This window comes from Haliotis rubra, unplaced genomic scaffold (genome assembly GCF_003918875.1).
Source record: "Haliotis rubra isolate DU_JTF1 unplaced genomic scaffold, ASM391887v1 Scf17, whole genome shotgun sequence".
Taxonomy (NCBI): domain Eukaryota; kingdom Metazoa; phylum Mollusca; class Gastropoda; order Lepetellida; family Haliotidae; genus Haliotis; species Haliotis rubra.
Window position 1 is genome coordinate 994,186 of NW_025765669.1, and position 21,203 is coordinate 1,015,388.

Below are 21,203 nucleotides of genomic sequence, written 5' to 3' on the forward strand. Positions count from 1 at the left end.
AAAAGATCATGTAACATGTGTTATATTTGGGATTACACTTTCTTAGTAAAGTACAGATTCCAGTACTTTTGTTGGGTTGAGTCTTATCCGGGATTCGAACCCACACCCTCAGAGTCCACCTCCACTTCCACAAAAATGGAAGTCGGACAACTTGTAGTCTAGACTGCAAACATTGTGTACCCCTCTGATAAGTGTAAATTGGCACAGCTCCCACGTCCGAAAGCTATGATTACACAATGCCATTTAGAAAGAGATCGTTAGGCGGCTCATTTTGTGTGCTGGCAATTAGGTGCCTCTCTCTGGGGGTGTGGGTTCGAATCCTAGATGGGACTCAACCAAACAAAAGTACTAGAATCTGTACTTTACTAAGAAAGTGTAATCCCAAATATAACATATGTTACATTTGACCACTTTCTAAATGGTATCATGTTATCAAGAAACAATCATATGCATGGGTGTGCCATTTCATTTTTGTCTAACAAGACAGAGTATTGATGGCTCAATCATGTAAATGATATCATCTTGTCATGTGGATGAATCAAAAGGTATATGTGACAGATACGAGTGTTAGTTCCATTTATCCACATCATTGTGCCCTTTTTCCAAATATTAGGTCAGGGTACCAATGTTCAAAGCGATCTAAGCACTAAGGCAGTGTTTAAAACTCCCAAAATTCCAAGCCAGACAGCCGGACTGGTAACTTTAAAAAATGACCAGTCCGGATACAAACTTGCCTGTCCGGTTTTCAACAATGAATTTGTTTTAAAAATCAGGTTTCTGAATACTTTACTGTTTGTAGGCATCGCAATGAACAACATAGCACTAACAGGCAATGTATCGAGTTTAGGCAAACTGAAAGTACATGTGTTGTGATTGGTTATTGTAAAATGAACTGTCCAATCGTAAATAGTTTAAGATAATTATCATAATACCTTAATCACCTCAAACTGACAACAAGAGAACATCTACCAGACCACCGGACAGGCTACTTTTGAAATTTAACCGTCCAGATGAAAACAGACCGTTCCGGACGGTCGGGGAGGCGAGAATTTTAAACGCTGACTAAGGTGATCATAGCTTCAATACCGTAAAAGAGACTTTCAACAGTGTTATTGCTGAGGTTGTGTTTGTACAACAGCTCCCAGGTCAACTAAAGGTCAACAAAGCTACAATCGTTTTAAGTCAATGTTATGTACAAGAGAAACATCTCTGCTGTTTTGTAGGCCTAGTCTTCTTTGCCAACGTAAGTTGGTTGTGAGCATGTGAGTTCGTTTTATCGCTGACCTTCACAGCACTCAGTAGTATCAAGGTCAGCTTGATGCAGAAAGGGAACCTGCACTGATGGCATTCTTACACATTCACCCATTTGGTGAAACCCACAAGCAGGATTTTACACAGACTTTTAAAAATGGGAGTCATGGTGACTCACAATATTTATTTTTGGGAGTCATTTTCAATATTTGGGAGTCATGAAAATTTTAATATTTCTTTATGTTAATCATTCTCAGTATGTAACTGTGTATGTCACACCACCAAATGAAACTACAGCATTGTTCAATTCAAACAGCCAGGATTACTGTCTGCTCTGAGTACTCTGGAACAATCTGACAGCTCTGTAAAAGTCAAACTATCATTGAACAATATCATTTTTTGCTTATCAAATCGATTTTATTGAACTGAATTGTGAGGGCCACCCATAAAACTTGCGTCAAGCTTGACTCATATGATAATATTTTGAGAGTCGTTTACAAAATTGTTGCGTCAAATACGCAGGAATCACGCGTCATGTAAAACCCTGCACAAGCATGGGTAAGGTTTGACAAACATAGAATCATAATCAGGGGAAACTAGGATTCGAACCTACAATGTTTCCCTGCACAGCAAATCACTGTGTTTCAATGACTTGTCAACATCTGTCTAGTTTGTTTTGAGTCCAGTTGATTGACATGGTGTTGAAAAATAAAGTCCAAACTGCTGTTCTTTCATAATGCAGTTCGACTCAAGTTGGGCCAGTCATTGCAATACGAAATGTCTTGTAGCATAAGGGCTTTGCTCCCTTGTCTTTCTCCTCAGGAAGAATCTTTTCACCTGGGGCTCATTTTCAATGGTCATTTGGATTTGATATATATCAGGTCTCACACAGAAGAGGATGTAGCTTCTAAAGAAGATCAGTTTAAAGTAGCGACCTTCATTGTTGGTTACAAGGTCAAGGTCATAAGAAATTATGTTCGAAGTTGGCAAAAAACAAAGCGGATCTGCAGACATCACTCTGAAATGAGGTTAAAGTTAGTTGGTAGAGGGTATTTCTCAACAGAACAGAGAGTGAATAACGCAATAATGGCGGAACAGTCGGAGCAAGATCCCTACCTTCTTGTCGTTGTGGCTCAGGCAACTGAGATAGAGCCAGATGAGAGTGGGGACATATTCCAGGGCAAAGATGCGCAAGTCTGACTGCTTGGAGCGGTAAAACTCGAACAGCTGGTGACACACTGGATCCAGGTGCTGGAAAAAGAAGCAGACGCTCTTACTCTTAAGTACTACCTACTTGTGACAGGGAGAATAGAGAATATTATACAGAGAGGATATTGAAAGATATTCTATCCCACATGTGACTCAAAATTAATTCTGCACTTCATGTTGATGTGTGTTATATGTGCTTTTGTCTGAGGGGACATTAAAGTGACTAGCCATCATGAAGTCAAATGGTTCCTAAATGGAGATTTTCAGGTTTTATATGTTTAAAGAGTCGCTAAAAGTACATGTTTCTATGCTCGGTCCGATATATAACTTCTATCATGTCTGGACAGGGCTGAGCACGCTTCCATTGGAATTACGGGGAAGTATAGATCCTCATCACCCTCAGCTGGCATCAGGTATTGATTTATTCTCGATGATTGTATCCTAATGAGTAAGTATGGTTTTACGCCGCTTTTAGCAATATTCCAGCAGGGGACACCAGAAATAGGCTTCACACATTCTACCCATGTGGGGAATCGAACCCAGGTCTGTGGCGTGACGAGTGAACGCTTTAGCCACCAGGCTACCCCACTGTATCCTAATGACTTGGATCTATGCTCATGCAGTCAGTCACTGGTTTATCTGGTTGGATCATTTGATGTTATCATTGATGATTGTCGCATCAGCCTTGATCAGTGGAGTAACCTTGTAACCAATGTTGTCTGTGATCTGAATGTTTATGTTATCCATGTGAAACTTTATATAAATAACACTGTCTCCAGTAATTAGTTTATTAAACAATGCTCATGCTGTTGATCACAGGATTGTCTGGTCCAGACTCGATTATTTACAGACTGCCGTCACATAGCTGGAATATTGCTGAGTGCAGCGTAAAACAACAAACTAAAGTTTATTAAGCTGCACAACCCCCCAACCCAGCCTACACCCACACACCCAGCCTACACCCACACACCCAGCCTACACCCACACACCCAGCCTACACCCAGCCTACACCCAGACCATGATCTACACCATCAGGGATGTCAGCACAGTACTCATCTACGTGCCATGTTTTGTTTTCCCATATCATATCAAGGTACATATTGTGTGAAGTGTTGTGCTACAGTTCTATCAGGGTGTGGTCACATTCGTGCTGGATTTTGTCAAACAAATGACAGTTCCTGACTTCCTGAAACTGGTTAAGAACAAGATTCTGTTTCTACTCCATATTCCTTTTTGTCATGAAAAGTTGGGCATTCAACATTTGCTTTATGGAAGGTGTGAGTGCAGTGAGAGAGTGAGTGAAGGAGTGAGTGAGTGAGTGGATGGGTGATTGGGTGAGTGAGTGAGTGAGTGGGTGGGTGATTGGGTGAGTGAGTGTGTGAGTGAGTGGGTGGGTGATTGGGTGAGTGAGTGAGTGAGTGAGTGGAGTGGGTGGGTGGGTGAGTGAGTGAGTGGGTGGGTGATTGGGTGGGTGAGTGAGGGAGGTGAGGTGAGGTGAGGTATTACCCAATACTCCATTATCATTCTCTACAGAGCTAACACACACCTTCTGTTGCGTTATGAACAAAAGGACTACAATGAAAACAGCATCAAAAATCAATACCTCATGCCCACCAATGTGACTAGAAATTTTCATTATCACATCAGTTCTGATTTAACACCTATTTTGGGCCATAGCAGCGCCTGAACAGGCTGGGAAGGAACAGCTGACCCAGCCATGATTCCATATTTACTATGCATGCAACGTCTTAAAGTGGATATTATCATGTCTGCCTAACTGGAATGTCTTTAAACTTTAACTCTTCAGAAAAGACGGGAATCAATCCTCCTCGGGGGGGAACTGTGTTATTGAAACTCTCCTCTATGAGCATATGACGTGAGTAGATATTGTGCCTCTTTAGAAATAACTCTTCCACAAACATAATGAGAAGGTCCCAAATGGTCTACGTACTTTTCATCACACGGAATTCAAATGACAAACTATTTGTGGCGAGCAAACCAACCACATGGCTACAACACTGTTCATATACCACATAAAGGTGATCATGGTGAGGTTTTGGGAGAGGGTTACCTAAATTGTGAAAATATTTAATAAATTCTTTGTCATCAGAACATAAAATGTTTAAATGCAATAAATAAGTTGGTTCTTTACATACAGTGAAACCAAGGCAAGTTGAAATCCTCGGGAATATTTCACGTATGCTTCTAAAATTAGGTCACTAATTACGATTCTGTTATTACCATAGCAACAAAACTAGTGTTACTGAGGATCTATGTAATTATATATAACACAAACTTCAAACATGATAATCATTCTCTCCACATCAGCTGAGTTTAAAATAATGTTTTTTATCATTCACAGAAGTTATCTGCCACAGAATTGACATATACCTAACAGTGAAAATGGTTGTTCATAAGTAAATGAATCAACCATTGCAATGCTTTGCTGTGTAGGTTATCAAGGGAATCAGAGGCTCTATGGCCTTTCCTGTAACAGGGGAAGCAGGAAATAAAAATTATCAATTATAAAAAAAAAAAAAAAGTCTGTAGAAAGGCTTTGCGCGACGGTTGTCTCAGAGCTGAGATTGTTTCGGGGAACAGGACCCTGGACTTGAACAATCGATGAAGTTGCATCTAATGTTGCATCTAATATAGTATTTTAATGTATGCGATGGTTTGTTGTTAATAATTTCGTATGTGTGTTTAAAACAGTAACAGATTAAATCTTAATACAAGGTAGATCTACAAAAATAAATAAATAAAGGGAATCAGAATTGTGAAATTAAAAAACATGTATTTGAGTTCTCTCATCATTAGAATCTGAAATGTTAATAGTGAGTGAGTCAGTATGGTTTTATGCCGCTTTTAGCAATATTCCAGCAATATCACAGCGGGGGACACCAGACATGGCTTCACACATTGTACCCATGTGGGTAATCGAAACTGGGTCTTCAGCGTGACGAGCCAACGCTTTAAAGTAAGAAAGTCTTGTCATAACCCAATATTTTACATTGCTGTGCGTGTTGCGTTTCCTGGTTGGCTATAAATAACAGAATCCCCCAAGCTGACACGTTTCTCCCCTACAATTTCCCATTGTTGCTGTATCAGGTATAAAAACCTGGATTGTGATTTACCCAAACGGTAGATAGGAAATATTGTATTGGGATATAATCATATTATACCAATATCATGGTGATATGTATCATATCATGGCCTCATCATAGCCTTAATCTCCTATAACACCCTTTAAGGAAATGAAAGGTTCAGTACTACACTGCAAGCAGGGATAGAAATACTTTTTTTTCTAAGTGTGCCTTAGGACACCAGACAAATATTTTAGGTGTGCCTTTCAGAAATCGAGTATGCCCATATGTTTTTAGAATAATGACAATGACGATGATCATTTGAAATTTATTGTTAAATAAAGAAATGGGTTTATGAGCATTCAAATATGTATGACATTATTCAATTTGGAAGAAAATAAATGTTTTGGGGATTAATTGACTGAATGTGATTTGTTTATCTAAAAAATTAGGAGTGTCATAAGGGCACCGAAAACATTTTTTATCCGTGCCATTTCAATATTTACCGTGCAATGGCACGCTAATATATGGGGTATTTCGAACCCTGGCAAGTCATTATTCTGACAACACATTGTGACACAAAGGACATGACATTACAGTCGGATACAAACAGGAACCAAATTTCAAGCTCACTGTTGTACCCAACATTTTAAATGCACTCTCTCAGTTAATTTCCACTCTTTTTTGAACCCCTATTGCCCTACATAATTTGAATATCCTCATTACCAAAACTTTGAACCAATAACCGAACACACCATTATTTCAAGGCTGAGTGATTTAGAAAGAAGTTTTTTCCTTTAACATTAGCTTCAGCAGTGATGTTGTCGTTAGCTATATCAATTCAAGGTAGTTACTGTGGTTTGAAACCTCTGACTGATAATCAGAATTAAGTTATTTCCAAATTCATAGTAAATTGGGGTTTTACTGTACTCAAGTTCTGAATCAGCAACTTGGGTGATTAAAACCTTTCCCTAGGACATTCCCCACTTCTAAATGCGTTTTTATTCAACCAGTCAAAAATCATTTTTTATGCCACTGGCTTAAATTTATCATGCTTTTCTGGTATGATAGTCTTTACCTTCATTTGAAAATGGCTTTTTTTTATATACAGCAAACTACCACTTATAATTTATAAAGGACCAACTTCGATTATTTTTTTCAGTGGCTTGGATTAGAAACACATATTTTACTCTCCTCCCTACAAATAACATGATATCATCCCTTGTAGTTTCACCAATCAGTGTCCACGAGGCACTGCTCAAAGACTGGGTCCAGTATAACGTATTTTGGTCTTGGGGGTTTAGTTAATAACATCCCACATGTTCAGATTATAACTTACTGATAATGATACCACAGGACATTTTCAGGTTGAGGAGATTTGGGACAATCTGCTTGCAGATAGTGAATCAACCATTGCAATGCCTTGCTGTGTAGTTAATAATTGGAAAGGCGAAAGGGAAGCAGAATTGTGAAGTTTAAAAACATTATTTTTAGTTCTTCTCATTATTATATATGAGGGAAAAAAAGATTTCGCTTGGACTCAAGAACAGTGTTGTTTGTGAGTGAGTGAGTGGGTTTGTGGGTGGTGGGTGAGTGAGTGGGTGAGTGATCGAGTGAGTGAGTGAGTGAGTGATTATTAGGTGGGTGATCGAGTGAGTGAGTGAGAGTGATTATTGGGTGGGTGATCGAGTGAGTGAGTGAGTGATCGAGTGAGAGTGATTATTGGGTGGTTGGGTGAGTGAGAGTGATTATTGGGTAAGTGGGTGAGTGAGTGAGTGAGTGAGTTATCAAGTGAGTGAATGAGCTGGGTCTAACACCCATTTAACAGTATTCCATGTATATCATAACATCTCGGCATGATATTGGGGGAAAGCCCAAAGTGATGCAGATCACAGATGTAAAGCACTTGGTGAAACCCACCAGTGCAGGTGACACAGCATGAAACATAATTAGTTCCAACCAATATTCAAACCCAGTGATCTCTGGTGTGTCCAAGGAACACACAGAGTCTAATTTAGACCGTGCCCTTGCGCCATTGGAGCATGATAGTTAAAAATAACGCACTATTCCTAACCTGGTGGGTCTGATTGGCGCACTATAAAAATATTTGACTCGTATCAATCATGGAAAAACACACCTTTCCAAACTCTTTAATATTTACAACTTATTTTCACAATTTCCAGCGATCAATTGGCATTCGTAATCCCCGCAGTGCAGTACACGCTTTCCCGCGTCTAATGCGGTGCCTAAATCAAAGCTTATAATACGTAGCTTATTCAAGTCATGCTGTTTCGTTATAAATTAAGAGTTACGCCCCCTACTAGTGTATATATATTTTGACTGAAGTTGAAAAGACAGTGTGCAGTTATCGAAACAAAATGTCGGGTGAAAAGTCGTCTGCTGTTGTCAAGACAAAAAAAGGAAACAAAAACTGATAGAGAAAATGCTGAAACCGTTGCGAAGTCAGGTGACGACAGTTCTAATTCAGTAATTGAAACGGAAGCATCAATAGCCAATGACACGCCGACCGATGTTGAAACTGAGAGCAAAACATCGACGCGTTCGTTCCAAACGAAATGACAAGGTTTGTATCCGTGGGTTCTGTATAATGACTGTAACAACAAAATGACTTGTGCACTTTGTCTGAAAAATGGAAAACATAATGTTTTCACTGATGGAACTGATAATTTCTGTACTTCCACGCTCAAGAGACACGCTGATAGTGCCAACCATAAACTTACCTAGTGCTAAGTATTCACAAAGTGACTGTAACTGTTTTCTGTTTTTACTAACTCAAAATTAAAACAGACAGAGTTAGAAGATAATAACTTTTATGGCCAAATCAACAGTGTTTATATTAACACTTTAATTGATGCAACTGAACAGCTATTTGAATGACAAATTCATTAAAATTGCAGAGTGAATGAATTGTCTCCCTTGTTTTTTTCTGATGATCCACCTACAATGGCAAATGTCCCACTAGTTTAAGTAACCATGGGCCCAGGGCCCACTTCATCTGAAAAGTAAATAAGACACTGAACACAACTGTACACATCGAATCGTGGCGCTTTACATAGCGGGGCAACTCTTACCCCATCAACACTACAAAACATTTACTGGAAACAGGTGAGGTGAGGTGAAATTGGGTTTAACGTCGTGCTTGAGAATATTTCACTCATATGACGACGTGCATGCGTGTGTATGTGTATGTGCGGCTGCTTGTACTAGCGCAGACTGAAGCTGGTTTTATAGTGCTAGCCCACTGAGATACCATGCCGCAGTGAAGCATGAATATCCCACTCAGACACATTATACTGACTCCGAGCCGACCAGTCCTTGTTGTACCCATTAATGCCGAGCGCCAGGCAGGGACCAACAAGTACCATATTTTAAAGTCTTTTGGTATGACGCGGTCGGGGGTCGGACCCGCGACCTTCCGCTCTCCAGGCGGATACTGGAAACAGCCACAGGGTAGCACACTCCGACCTCATGTTTCCTTGTTTTGTTTGTTAGACTACAAACAGCAGTATTCCACCTGTATGTCTGTGGTCTGTAAAAATTGGATTCTCCACCAGATAATCCAGTGATTGATATTATGAACAATGACCCATATCATCAGGGATGAAAATAACTGCAAAAAAGATTCACAATGTGAATGTTATCGTGAATGTTATCATGTGAATGTTATCGTGTCATAATCTTAATGAACCAGGTGTTGTATGGGTGGTAAGAGCCATTAATATAGAAACAGAGGGGATTCAAAAGACGGGGAAAAATAGGCGCACTTTTCCTGTTAGAATAATTGTACAATATAGCACAGATTTTTCCTTACTGTTACATAATCAAATAAGTAAATATTTACTCATAATGCATTTATTTTTACATTTTTGGAGGAATGATAATTAAGTACTGCTTTGGAGATGACCAACACATAAATTCAGAGAGGCAGACCACAGATCCAAATGCATGGACCATGACCATGATATGCACTCACTCACTCACACAAAGAGATGTCATGATATGACAATGTGTACATATAAGCAGTGACTGACAACAGGCAAGTCAGACTAGATTCTAGGCTTCTACAGGTTGATTGTTTGACATTTGTCTGAAGTTAGGAACATGTTTCAGAGTTAAATTATTTTGTCTAATGATATTCCCAGTCTGTGTTTGGGCCGTCTCCAGGGACACACGGCATCAATCCACTGAAATACGCATGTCACTTGTGTCAACAGGGAGCTCTACAGATAGCTGTAACTCAAGTACACCCACAAAGGTCATTGATACAGGCTTCCAATGCAGGGAAGTCTTGAACACACAGTGACATAGGGACACACACAGTGACACACAGACAGACATAGGTACACGGACAGAGAGAGAGACACAGAGGGAGGGACACAGAGAGAGGAACACAGATGACACACACACACAGAGTGACACACACACACCATCACACACACTGTGACTCACACAGACACTGGGTCACACACAGACAGGGACAAACACACATCAACACACAAAGACACACAGGGACACCCACAGAAACAAAGACACACTGACAGAGGGACACGCACAGACGTAAACACACGGGCACACACACAGAGACAGGGGCACACCCAGACACAGGGGACACACACAGACACATGGGCACACACAAAGACAGGTACACACACAGACACACACACACAGAGAGAGAGGCAGACAGGGGGGCACACACAGGAACACACACAGACACATGGACACACACACACACACATGGACACACACAAAAACAGGGACACACACAGAGAGACACACACACACAGGGACACACAGAGACAGGGTCACACACAGACACAGGACAGATCAACACACAAAGACACACAGGGACATACACAGAAACACAAAGACACACTGACACAGGGACACACACACACACACACATAAACACAGGGGCACACACAGAGACAGGGGCACACCCACAGACAGGGAAACAGACAGACAGGGGCACACACAGACACAGGGGACACACACAGACACATGGGCACACACAAAGACAGGTACACACACACAGAGACACAGGGACACACACACACACACACAGACGGGCACACACACAGACAGGGACACAGACAGACACTGGAACACACAGACACACAGAGACAGGGTCACACACAGACAGAAACACACAGAGACACACAGACAGGGTCACACACAGACACAGGACAGATCAACACACAAAGACACACACAAAGACACACACAGAAACACAAACACACACTGACAGGGACACACACACATAAACACAGGGGCACACACACAGAAACAGGGGCACACCCACAGACAGGGACACAGACAGACACAGGGGACACACACAGACACATGGGCACACACAAAGACAGGTACACACACAGACACAGAGAGAGGGGCACACACAGAGACAGGGACACAGACAGACAGGGGCACACACAGACACAGGAACACACAGACACATGGGCACACACACAGACAGGGACACACACAGACACATGAGGCACACACACACAGAGACAGGGGGACACACACAGACACAGACAGACACATGGGGACACACACAGGCACATGGGTACACACAGAGACAGACACACACAGAGAGACAGGGTCACACACACAGACACAGGGACACACACAAAGACACAGGGACACACACACAGACACAGGGGGCACACACACAGACAGGGACAGACACACAGAGACAGGGTCACACACAGACAGGGACACAGACACAGGACAGATACACACAGGTATACACAGATACACACAGACACAGGGGACACACACACACACACACACACACACACACACAGAGTCTAAGACAAATATTAACAATGTCTTTTTGAAAGGTATTCTATGGACAATATGACAGCAAGGAGGTCCATGGGTGTCCAAGGTTCCACACAGTGATTGAATCCCAGGACCCCAATAGCTTTAACATTAGAATTATAACTAACTAACGCACAGAAGAAAACCAACGTCCCACAGTGATTCAGAAACAAGAAAGACACCCATCTTTAATCAAATCGTATTAGCATGACAAGTGACACACAAGTATCAGACTGTCATAACAGTCGGAGAATTCCAACATGGCAAGATAATGTTCAAGTCCCCATTTCCCCAGCAATTGGCACTAATGCAAGCCTCTTACATAGCTATGTGCTATCATTTTCCCAATCCGATCATTCAGACCATTACAGAACATAAGCCTATTACAGAAGCAGCAGCAGCAGCAGCAGCTGAGATGATTTACTATGTAATTAATTACCATTGTGTGAGTGATGTAGAGAAACTGCCGGGATGAGGCAATGGTGAGGGGTTCCTAAGTACATACTATATCAGCTCAGGGTTACAAGTGCAGCGATTGATACTATGTTTGAAATAAAGTTGTGTCTTATGCAAACTTTGAGTCATAGTGAGTGAGTGATTTTAGTTTTCCATCCCTATCACAACAGGAGACACCACAAATGCCCACATGGGATTCAACCACCAACCTCCGATTTTCTGGGCAGACACACTATCCATCGAACCATGGACTGACTGACTGACTGAGTTTGGTTTTACGCCGCTTTTAGCAATATTCCAGCAACATCACGGCGGGGGACACCAGAAATAGGCTTCACACATTGTACCCATGTGGGGATTCGAACCCGGGTGTTCGGCGTGACGAGCCAACGCTTTAACCACTAGGCTACCCCACCGCCCATCGAACCATGGAAGTCAGTACACCTTTAGCATAGTGGAGTAAATATATGTGTCTCAAGTGATAGCCATTTCAAAATTGTGATGAACAAACAAGCACATTTGATTCAATTTGACAACCAGCAGATCCTGGCACATAAGGGACATAACTCTGAGTTATAAAGATTGAGCCTTGTTAACGAATAAATGCAATGGAGTAATATCACTTTATATTGAATGTGTGAGCATGGTTTCTCACTGGGTTTTTTCAGCAGTATTCCAGCAATATCCTGGAGGACAACAGAAATAGACTTCACACATTGTACCCAGGAGGGAAATCAAACCCAGTACTTCAGGATGATGAACACTTTGCCCACTCAGCTACCCAACAGCCCCATCACAATGACGAGGATGCTTCCAGATTGACATGGCAAGGAACTAACATGGTTTTATTGTATCCGCTGTTGACTGTGATGAGGACATCAGTTTCAACCATTAAATACATTCAATCTGAGAAATTTCACAGAAGCTTAGAAATTAACTTGCATTTTTGCTCACCCACAACTTATTTGCTGCAGAGTTGTCATGTATCTAATGGCAAAAGTATGCCCACAAACTGTTTCTAGTCCTACTTAAACCTACAAACATATCCTAAGTTGAACCCTGTCATAGCATATACAGAACAGGGCTCTTAATTCTTAATGCAAGGGAGGTAACTCTTTGGTGACTATGCCAAAACATTCCTACACCAATACTGCCATACTTACTAATACTACCAAACAATGTTTCACTTTTAATTATTTCTGTAAAATTATTACAAAGATCAACTTATCCTAAGGTATTTAAGAATGGTGTTTATTTCATAAACAGCACAAGTCTATGAGTTTGGAGACAGGTATCATGCTCACAGCATGTCTGTGAAAGCAAGGTGCCCCATCTGTTACTCCAGTACATAATCATATTACACATTACATCACACAAACCATATTAAACCCAAGCTGACAGTGGCACAGTTTAGAAGTATGTTCCTCGCACCAAATAACCCCTTCAACTCGGGCGATAACTTACGTAAATCGATTAAATGCATGATTTGGCTGTGAGTCACGCCACACTAAATGTATTGATCAAATGTTTCATTCAATCGACATTTATGAAACAAGTAGAACCTTAGATTAGAAAACAGCATTTACCTTTGCTCCATGGGGTTTTCAAAGAAAGTAATTTCCTCATCCAATCGAGCAAAAAAACAAAACATAACATTCTGGTTGAAGTCACCGGGTTGGTTGTCATGATTAAATGGGGTATTTAACTCAAAATTAGGGTCAATCAGTTTAAAACTCTATTCATCATGTTTACACGGTTCCTGCTTTATAAGACTGCACAAATTTTGATAGGGATATTCCTCTTATTTGCTGACACATCAAACTCACTTTGGTCAACAAGAAGTGTTACGCCCATAACTGGCCACAAGTGATATACTTTTGAGTTCATAAATCAAAAGCTGATTACAGTAATCTGTATGGTCGGTGACGTTTAATCTTTAATAATATATATACAAACACAAGCCATGGGTTTCCCTGGGTTGTCTATATGGGGTATATTCCAAATATAACTGTAGGTGTAGGTCCCTATACTAGTTCTAAATTAAGGGCCCAAATGTAAAATTTGAATGCTACAATATCTATTAAAATGATACAGCTTAATTTATTCTCATTCTCAGTATTTGACAAAACTGCAAATGAAGATAAACTATAACTCGCTTCATCGAACACCTTTAATGTTGTGTATCATAAAGCTTTCGACTGTGAGTGCAAATTTATGTTCTGATACAGATTTTTAATTGTAAGGGGAACCAAATTATGAAAAAGCAGCATTCACAGCGATGGAAACTAACATTGTTAGTCAACTAGTCCTCAGGTGACTAAAAATAGAAAAACAATCCAAATAGCAAATTTCTACTGATCCTTATGATACCAAACTTATAGGGCATCTTGGTAAGCACTACAGGACTAGTGCCAATTTCTGTTGCTATTCATTCCATTAGGCTATTCAAATTTTTTTTTTCTGTAGGGCTGACCTGAATTTTCATTTCGGCATGAAATAACAATAATGTTTTCCTATCTCAATTTTCCTTGCCGCTGAGGGAAGTTATACGCCGCTGGGGTAAAAATAGCTCTCTTATTCTTGCGAATTCACATCATAAATAAATTTCAAAACCATTAGCAAATGATCAACATTTTAAAATGTCACATAACAAGTAACACATATACTGACAAACAGTTTTTATTATTTTCATATTTTACATATTTTTTTCTGGTTGAGGATGCAGGGCTCCAGATCATTTTTCAACATCAGGAGTATGTACTGCTTATTTTTTCAATATAGGAGTACTTGAAAATCTTAAGAGTACATTTAGAGTACTGAATGGAATTTAATGGCGTATCAGTAATCTTGTGTTTCGTTTCATATATGCACCACAACATTGCTACTCTTGTGTAAACAGGTAAAAAAACACTAAAATAATACTTTTTTCAGATAAATACGTCTGTAAATGATTCTAAGACCGTACCCCATTGCTGTGGTGCGTATCTGCTACATTTCATAAATTGTTTCCTACCGTATCGTGCATATCATTTATCCGTACATACGCAGATACGGCCCTTATCTGGAGCCCTGGGATGGAGCCGAGAAACACATAAACAAATATGGATAGCCTAACATACATAAATATTTTTTGCACCCCTTGGTTCTGTGTATCCCCTTTCAATTTGTGTGTGTTTAGATGCAGGATTTCATGTACTGTAAATCTCCAGTGAATACATCCAAATTTATATCAAACAATGTGTCATTATTAAGTTCTTTCCTGAATTCACCATTTACATTACTTTTTAATAACAGGAAATTTTAAATGAAGAAACAAAACAGAACATTACAACTGATGATTTATCAATTTTTGAGAGTGAGTATATTTTCTTTATACGTGGTTGCCACATAGTTTTTGTATGTGGATAGCAAATTCTTATATGGAAGACAGCTCTGCACAGCATGATAACTGGGAACAAACCCATTGTTAATAATAAATGAACAAACAATATCTCAACCAAGTCCTGACACTACCAGATCTTGTGTGTTCAAATCTGCAGATATTCTGCCAGTATTAAGAGAAAGGACCTCTCTCTCCAACTCTCAGCTGTTTTTTAACAATATGTAATCATGACCTCCATTACGCCATGGGAAGAGTTGCCTCCCATAGTCACCAGGCTCTCAGCAACTACTGAGTGAGTGAGTGAGTGAGAGAATGGGTACTGATAAGAATGCAAAAAATAAAGTGTTTTGAGGGTGTTATCCAAATTAGGAACAATAGATTGTTATTATGACACAAAACATTCAAGCATAAGTATTTTAAATTGTCATCTAGCACAAAAACACTCAAGTATAAGTATTTTAAAGATTCTTATGCAACACAAGACCACTCAAGCCAAAAGTTTTTTTTAAGATTGTCTGCTGACACAATAAAAAGAAAACACAAAAGCATAAATCTTTTTAAGATTATTATCCTACATAGGAACACTCAAAGATAAGAATTGTCAACATTGTTATCCACCACAAGAACACCCAAGCATAAGTCTTTAAGAATTTTATCCCACATAAAAAAATACAAATTTTAAAGATTGCTATCCCCCCCTTTTTTCTTTACAGTCCAGACATAATCTGGAAGTCAAGAGGGCATTCTATTTCTGGTATGCACAGAAACATTGCTTCCTAATCCAGATTTCTCAGTTGAAAGATGAGCACATCTTGCATGCACCAGTGCGTTAGCCATAAAGCAGATCAATTACCAAAGTGTATGCCCAATTAACACTGTAATTGACACCTGATAGATGCTCCCAAGACTGATCCTAGCTTAGCAGTAACACGTGTACGCCTTTGATGCTAAAGTAATCCCATGTCACGCAGTGCAAGTACGTTCGTCTACATGAACATGTACCAGCTGTCTTTCATGTTTTCTTTTTGACTGACAGGTCGGAATCATTCTCATAGTCATCTGTCCGGATAATTCTGTGTAACATGGCTTTGAACAGTTATATCACAAAATGTCAGTTTACTGTGGGAGTGAATGAGCGAGTTTGGTATTACACCGCTTTTAGCAATATTCCAGCAATATCATGGCGGGAACATCAGAAATGGGCTTCATACATTGTACCCATGTGGGGAATCGAACACGGGTCTTCAGCGTGACGAGCAAACGCTTTAACCTTTAGGCTACCCCAAAGCCCCTTTCTGTGGGAGGACAGCCCACTGGAATGCAGGTTGTAGACACTTCATGAGTGAGTGAGTGAGTTTTATTTTATGCCGCTTTTATCGACATTCTAGCAATATCAAGCAATATCACCCAGTGTGTGGGGAACAGAACCTGAGTCTTCCATGTGACCAGCAAACGCTTTAACCACAAGGCTAACCCACTGCCAAGACACTTACTAAGAACATGGTAAGAAACTGACAGACTAGGAATTGTAATATTGACTAATCATTAATTCAAATCCAAAACAAGCAGACTCTGACAATTCTAAGGGAGACAACTCTGTACAGCACCATAGACAACTATGATCAGCAACAGACAACCTGACCCATAAATACAATTAGTAAAGTACAACACAAATATATAAAATAAGGACTATATGATTCTTTCATACTATTAAAGGCTGTTAGTAATTCTCATGATTCTCATAATGTTCCTGTACTTGTTTTGAGTAGTATATATCATTCTCAATAAGCCAACGTCTTTCAAACCTGAATCTTAACTTTCCTATTCTCACTATTCAAGTATGTGCCTTGGCCAACAAACATGTTCAAGACATGGGAAATATGTGAGCAAGGGGAGAGAACTCAGTATGTAGACCTTCACTAATCCAAGCTCACCCTTCTGACACTACTTTAGCATTTTACGTCATCACTGCTTCATTCAATTTCTACTCCCAACTTTAAAAACAGGCATATAGCTCTGACAGGTAAAATATTCATTTCTGCTCTTAGTTTGATAGTTAGTAATCAGTCCTCAGATCATAATAACCACCTCGGACTGAAACCTGAGATTTCACAGCCTTATCATCAAAGAATCTGATATTTTCAGCAAAGTACACAGTCCTTGTTGGTATGCATTCCAAACAATGACATGTAAAATCATTGGTAACAAAATGCTGATTTAAACTTACTTAAGAACTTGGCTAAGAGAGCGCATTTCAAGTTTTCATGAAAATAAGAGTGCTTGGACTCGGGCACTTTCTATTATCCAACAGAATCCAACTGTACTTCATCTTGTGTAACAATGAGTGGTGTACCACTGATAAAAGTGACACGTGGTGTTGTATTGACTGAACCTTACAAGGCTTGATACAATTTGTTTAGGGTCACCCTTTTGCTTTCTCTAGTGAAGTAGGTGTATAACACTAGCTGAATGTAACTAACTGCAGAACTATTGTGGACATGTGCAGTAGCCTATTCCTGTGACAACATTTGTTGAATAAAGTCATGTTGGACGGTCTCATAGGGTCTGTGATTTTGTGCCATAAACACGAAGTTGTAATACTTTCAGCGCCTGTAATATATACAAGAAGTGAGTTTGGTTTAACACCACTTCAGACATCATTCAAATCATACTGGATCAAAGTGGAAGGAAAGCCAAAAGTGAATCTGGTTTTAGATGCTTAATACTTTGGTTAATCACACAAAAACAAAGCTAACAAACCTGGAAACATTATCAGGCCAAACCAATATTCAAACCCACAACCACATGTTTCTGATGTTTTCAAGGGATGCAACTCTACACAGCAAATTGCAGCACCTTAGACAAATGGGGCCTCCTATACGAATACATATGGAGCAAACAAACCTGGAAACAATATCAGGGCAAACCAATATTCAACCCACAACCACATGTTTCTGATGTTCTCAAGGGACAGAACTCTACACAGCAAATTGCAGTCCTTTAGACACCTGGGCCACCCTCAATATACTACAGTGAAGTACACTTAAGTAGAAAACAACATACAACAGATCTACAAAACCCTCAAACACAGTAGTCTCAACTAATGCCACTCCGCTCAATATCTTCACTAATACCAGCAAGTAGTGTGCGTTTGTCGCAGTAAATGTCAATAGACACACTGTGTTTTGAATGTAGAGCTTAGTTACCTATAGATTTAACCACACCAGACTGATTTTTGATATAACTGGGGGTTCCAAATGTTCAGATGAGTTGTCTATCTATTTCTAATTTATCAGTATTATAACTGATCCACTATTGTTTCTTTGAGGGGTGGTGGGGTAGCCTAGTGGTTAAGCATTCGCTCGTCGAGAACCTGGGTTCGATTCCCCACATGGGTACAATGTGTGAAACCCATTTCTGGTGTCCCCCGCCGTGATATTGCTGGAATATTGCTAAAAGCGGCGTAAAATTAAACTCACTCACTCTTTGATCTGTATTGTAAAATCATTCACATTCAGCAATATCTCAGCGATATGATGGTTGTCTCAAAATAATAGCAATATTTTAGCTATGTGATGGTGGTCTGGACCAGACAATCCACTGGCTGACGTCATGAGCATCGACCTACTGGGATAGGGTGACATGCATCAAGCAAGTCAGCATGTTTAAACACCAGACGTCGCAAATACATATTTGAAAGCTGACTGCGAGTGGGACTAGATTTACAATATGAATTAAGAACTGTTCATTAAACATTCAATCAAAACCCTCTTGAAATATGGTTGCATGTTAACCTCAGACTATCTGGTATAAATGTGTGAGTGAATATGGTTTTGCATCAGTTTTAGTTATACTTCAGCAATGCTTTAGCTGGGAACAACAAATATGGTGGCAAAAAAAATATAGATGAGGAGTGTTTCCCAAACACCTGAGTGTCTCACCTCTACAGATGGCTTGCTCTCAAACAGCTTATACAGGCTCTGCACCAACTCCTCATTCTGTCTAATGGTCGATGCAAAACTACGGACTTCCTCTCTCGACAGACCCTGAAATATTGTCAATACAGCTTGTCAATTTGAGATGATACAGAAAAATCTTCCAGAAGTATTATACAGTACTGTCATACAGAAGCATTAGTACTTAATAAAGAAGCATTAGTAGTCATTCAGAAGTAGTATTACTGTCATACAGAAGCATTATTACTGTCATACAGAAGCATTATTACTGTAATAAAGAAGCATTAGTAGTCATTCAGAAGTAGTATTACTGTCATACAGAAGTATTATTACTGTCATACAGAAGCATTATTACTGTAATAAAGAAGCATTAGTACTCATATAGAAGTATTATTACTGTCATACAGAATTATTATTATTGTCATACAGAAGCATTATACAGTAGTGTCACACAGAAGCATTATAACTGTCATACAGAAGTATTATACAGTGGTGTCATACAGAAGTATTATACAGTAGTGTCACACAGAAGCATTATAACTGTCATACAGAAGTATTATACAGTACTGTCATTCAGAAGCATTATTAGTCATACAGAAGCATTATTACTGTCATACAGAAGCATGATTACTGTCATACAAAAGCATTATTACTGTCATACAGAAGCATTGATACTGTCATACAGAAGAATTATACAGTTGTCACAGAAGTATTATTACTGTCATACAGAAGCATTATTACTGTCATACAGAACTCAGTATCATACAGTACTGTCATACAGAAGTATTATACAGTGGTGTCATACAGAAGTATTAGTCATACAGAAGTATTATACAGTTGTGTCATACAGAAGCATTATTACAGTAATACAGAAGTATTATTACCATTATACAGAAGTATTATACAGTGGTGTCATTCAAAAGCAATATTACTGTCATACAGAAGCATTATTACCATTATACAGAAGTATTATACAGTGGTGTCATACAGAAGTATTAGTCATACAGAAGTATTATACAGTTGTGTCATACAGAAGCATTATTACAGTAATACAGAAGTATTATTACAGTCATACAGAAGCATTATTACTGTCATACAGAAGTATTATACAGTACTGTCATTCAAAAGCAGTCTTACTGTCATACAGAAGAATTATTACCATCATACGGAAGTATTATACAGTGGTGTCACACAGAAGCATTATAACTGTCATACAGAAGCAGTATTACTATCATACAGAAGCATTATGTAGTACTGTCATACAGAAGCATTATAACTGTCATACAGAAGTATTATTACTGTCATACAGAAGAATTATTACTGTCATACAGAAGCATTATTACCAACATACAGAAGTATTATACAGTGGTGTCATACAGAAGTATTATTACTGTCATACAGAAGAATTATTACTGTCATACAAAAGCATTATTACTGTCACAGAAGTATTATACAGTGGTGTCACACAAAACCATTATAACTGTCATACAGAAGCATTATTACTGTTGTACAGAAGCATTATTACAGCAGTACTGTCATACAGAAGCATTATTACTGTCATACAGATGTAATAGTCATTAGAGCATTATTACCATCATACGGAAGTATTATACAGTGGTGTCACACAGAAGTATTATTACTGTCATACAGAAGCAGTATTACTGTTGTACAGAAGCATTATTACTGTTGTACAGAAGCATTATGCAGTACTGTCATACAGAAGCATTATAACTGTCATACAGAAGTATTATTATTGTCACACAGAAGCATAATTACTGTCATACAGAAGCATTAGTACTGTCATACAGAAGCATTAGTACTGTCATACTGATGCCAAATAAAAACAATGCTGTGGTTCCGATTTTTTTTTTACATATTTTTTTTAGAAGTAAAGTACAAACTAATAATACATTTATCAATGTGTAATGTGTTTACTCAATCAAGATTTCAGCCATCATAGTGACTTTCTCTATCAGAATGACCAATGTCTGTCGGTGCCAGGAAAAAACAATGGTATCTGAATGC

The 21,203-nt window shown here is 39.2% G+C and overlaps 1 protein-coding gene across 1 annotated transcript in view; it reads right to left on the minus strand.

The window, feature by feature from the left end:
* The window catches only part of LOC124272450 (protein FAM126B-like), a 239,042-nt gene that overhangs the window by 215,623 nt on the left and 2,216 nt on the right, over positions 1-21,203 (minus strand). The window contains exons 3-4 of the mRNA XM_046707622.1: positions 19,164-19,268; positions 2,368-2,502 (exon numbers count right to left, since the gene is read on the minus strand). Of these exons, the coding sequence (XP_046563578.1) occupies positions 2,368-2,502; positions 19,164-19,268 (240 nt within the window). The remainder of the gene's footprint in view (positions 1-2,367; positions 2,503-19,163; positions 19,269-21,203) is intronic.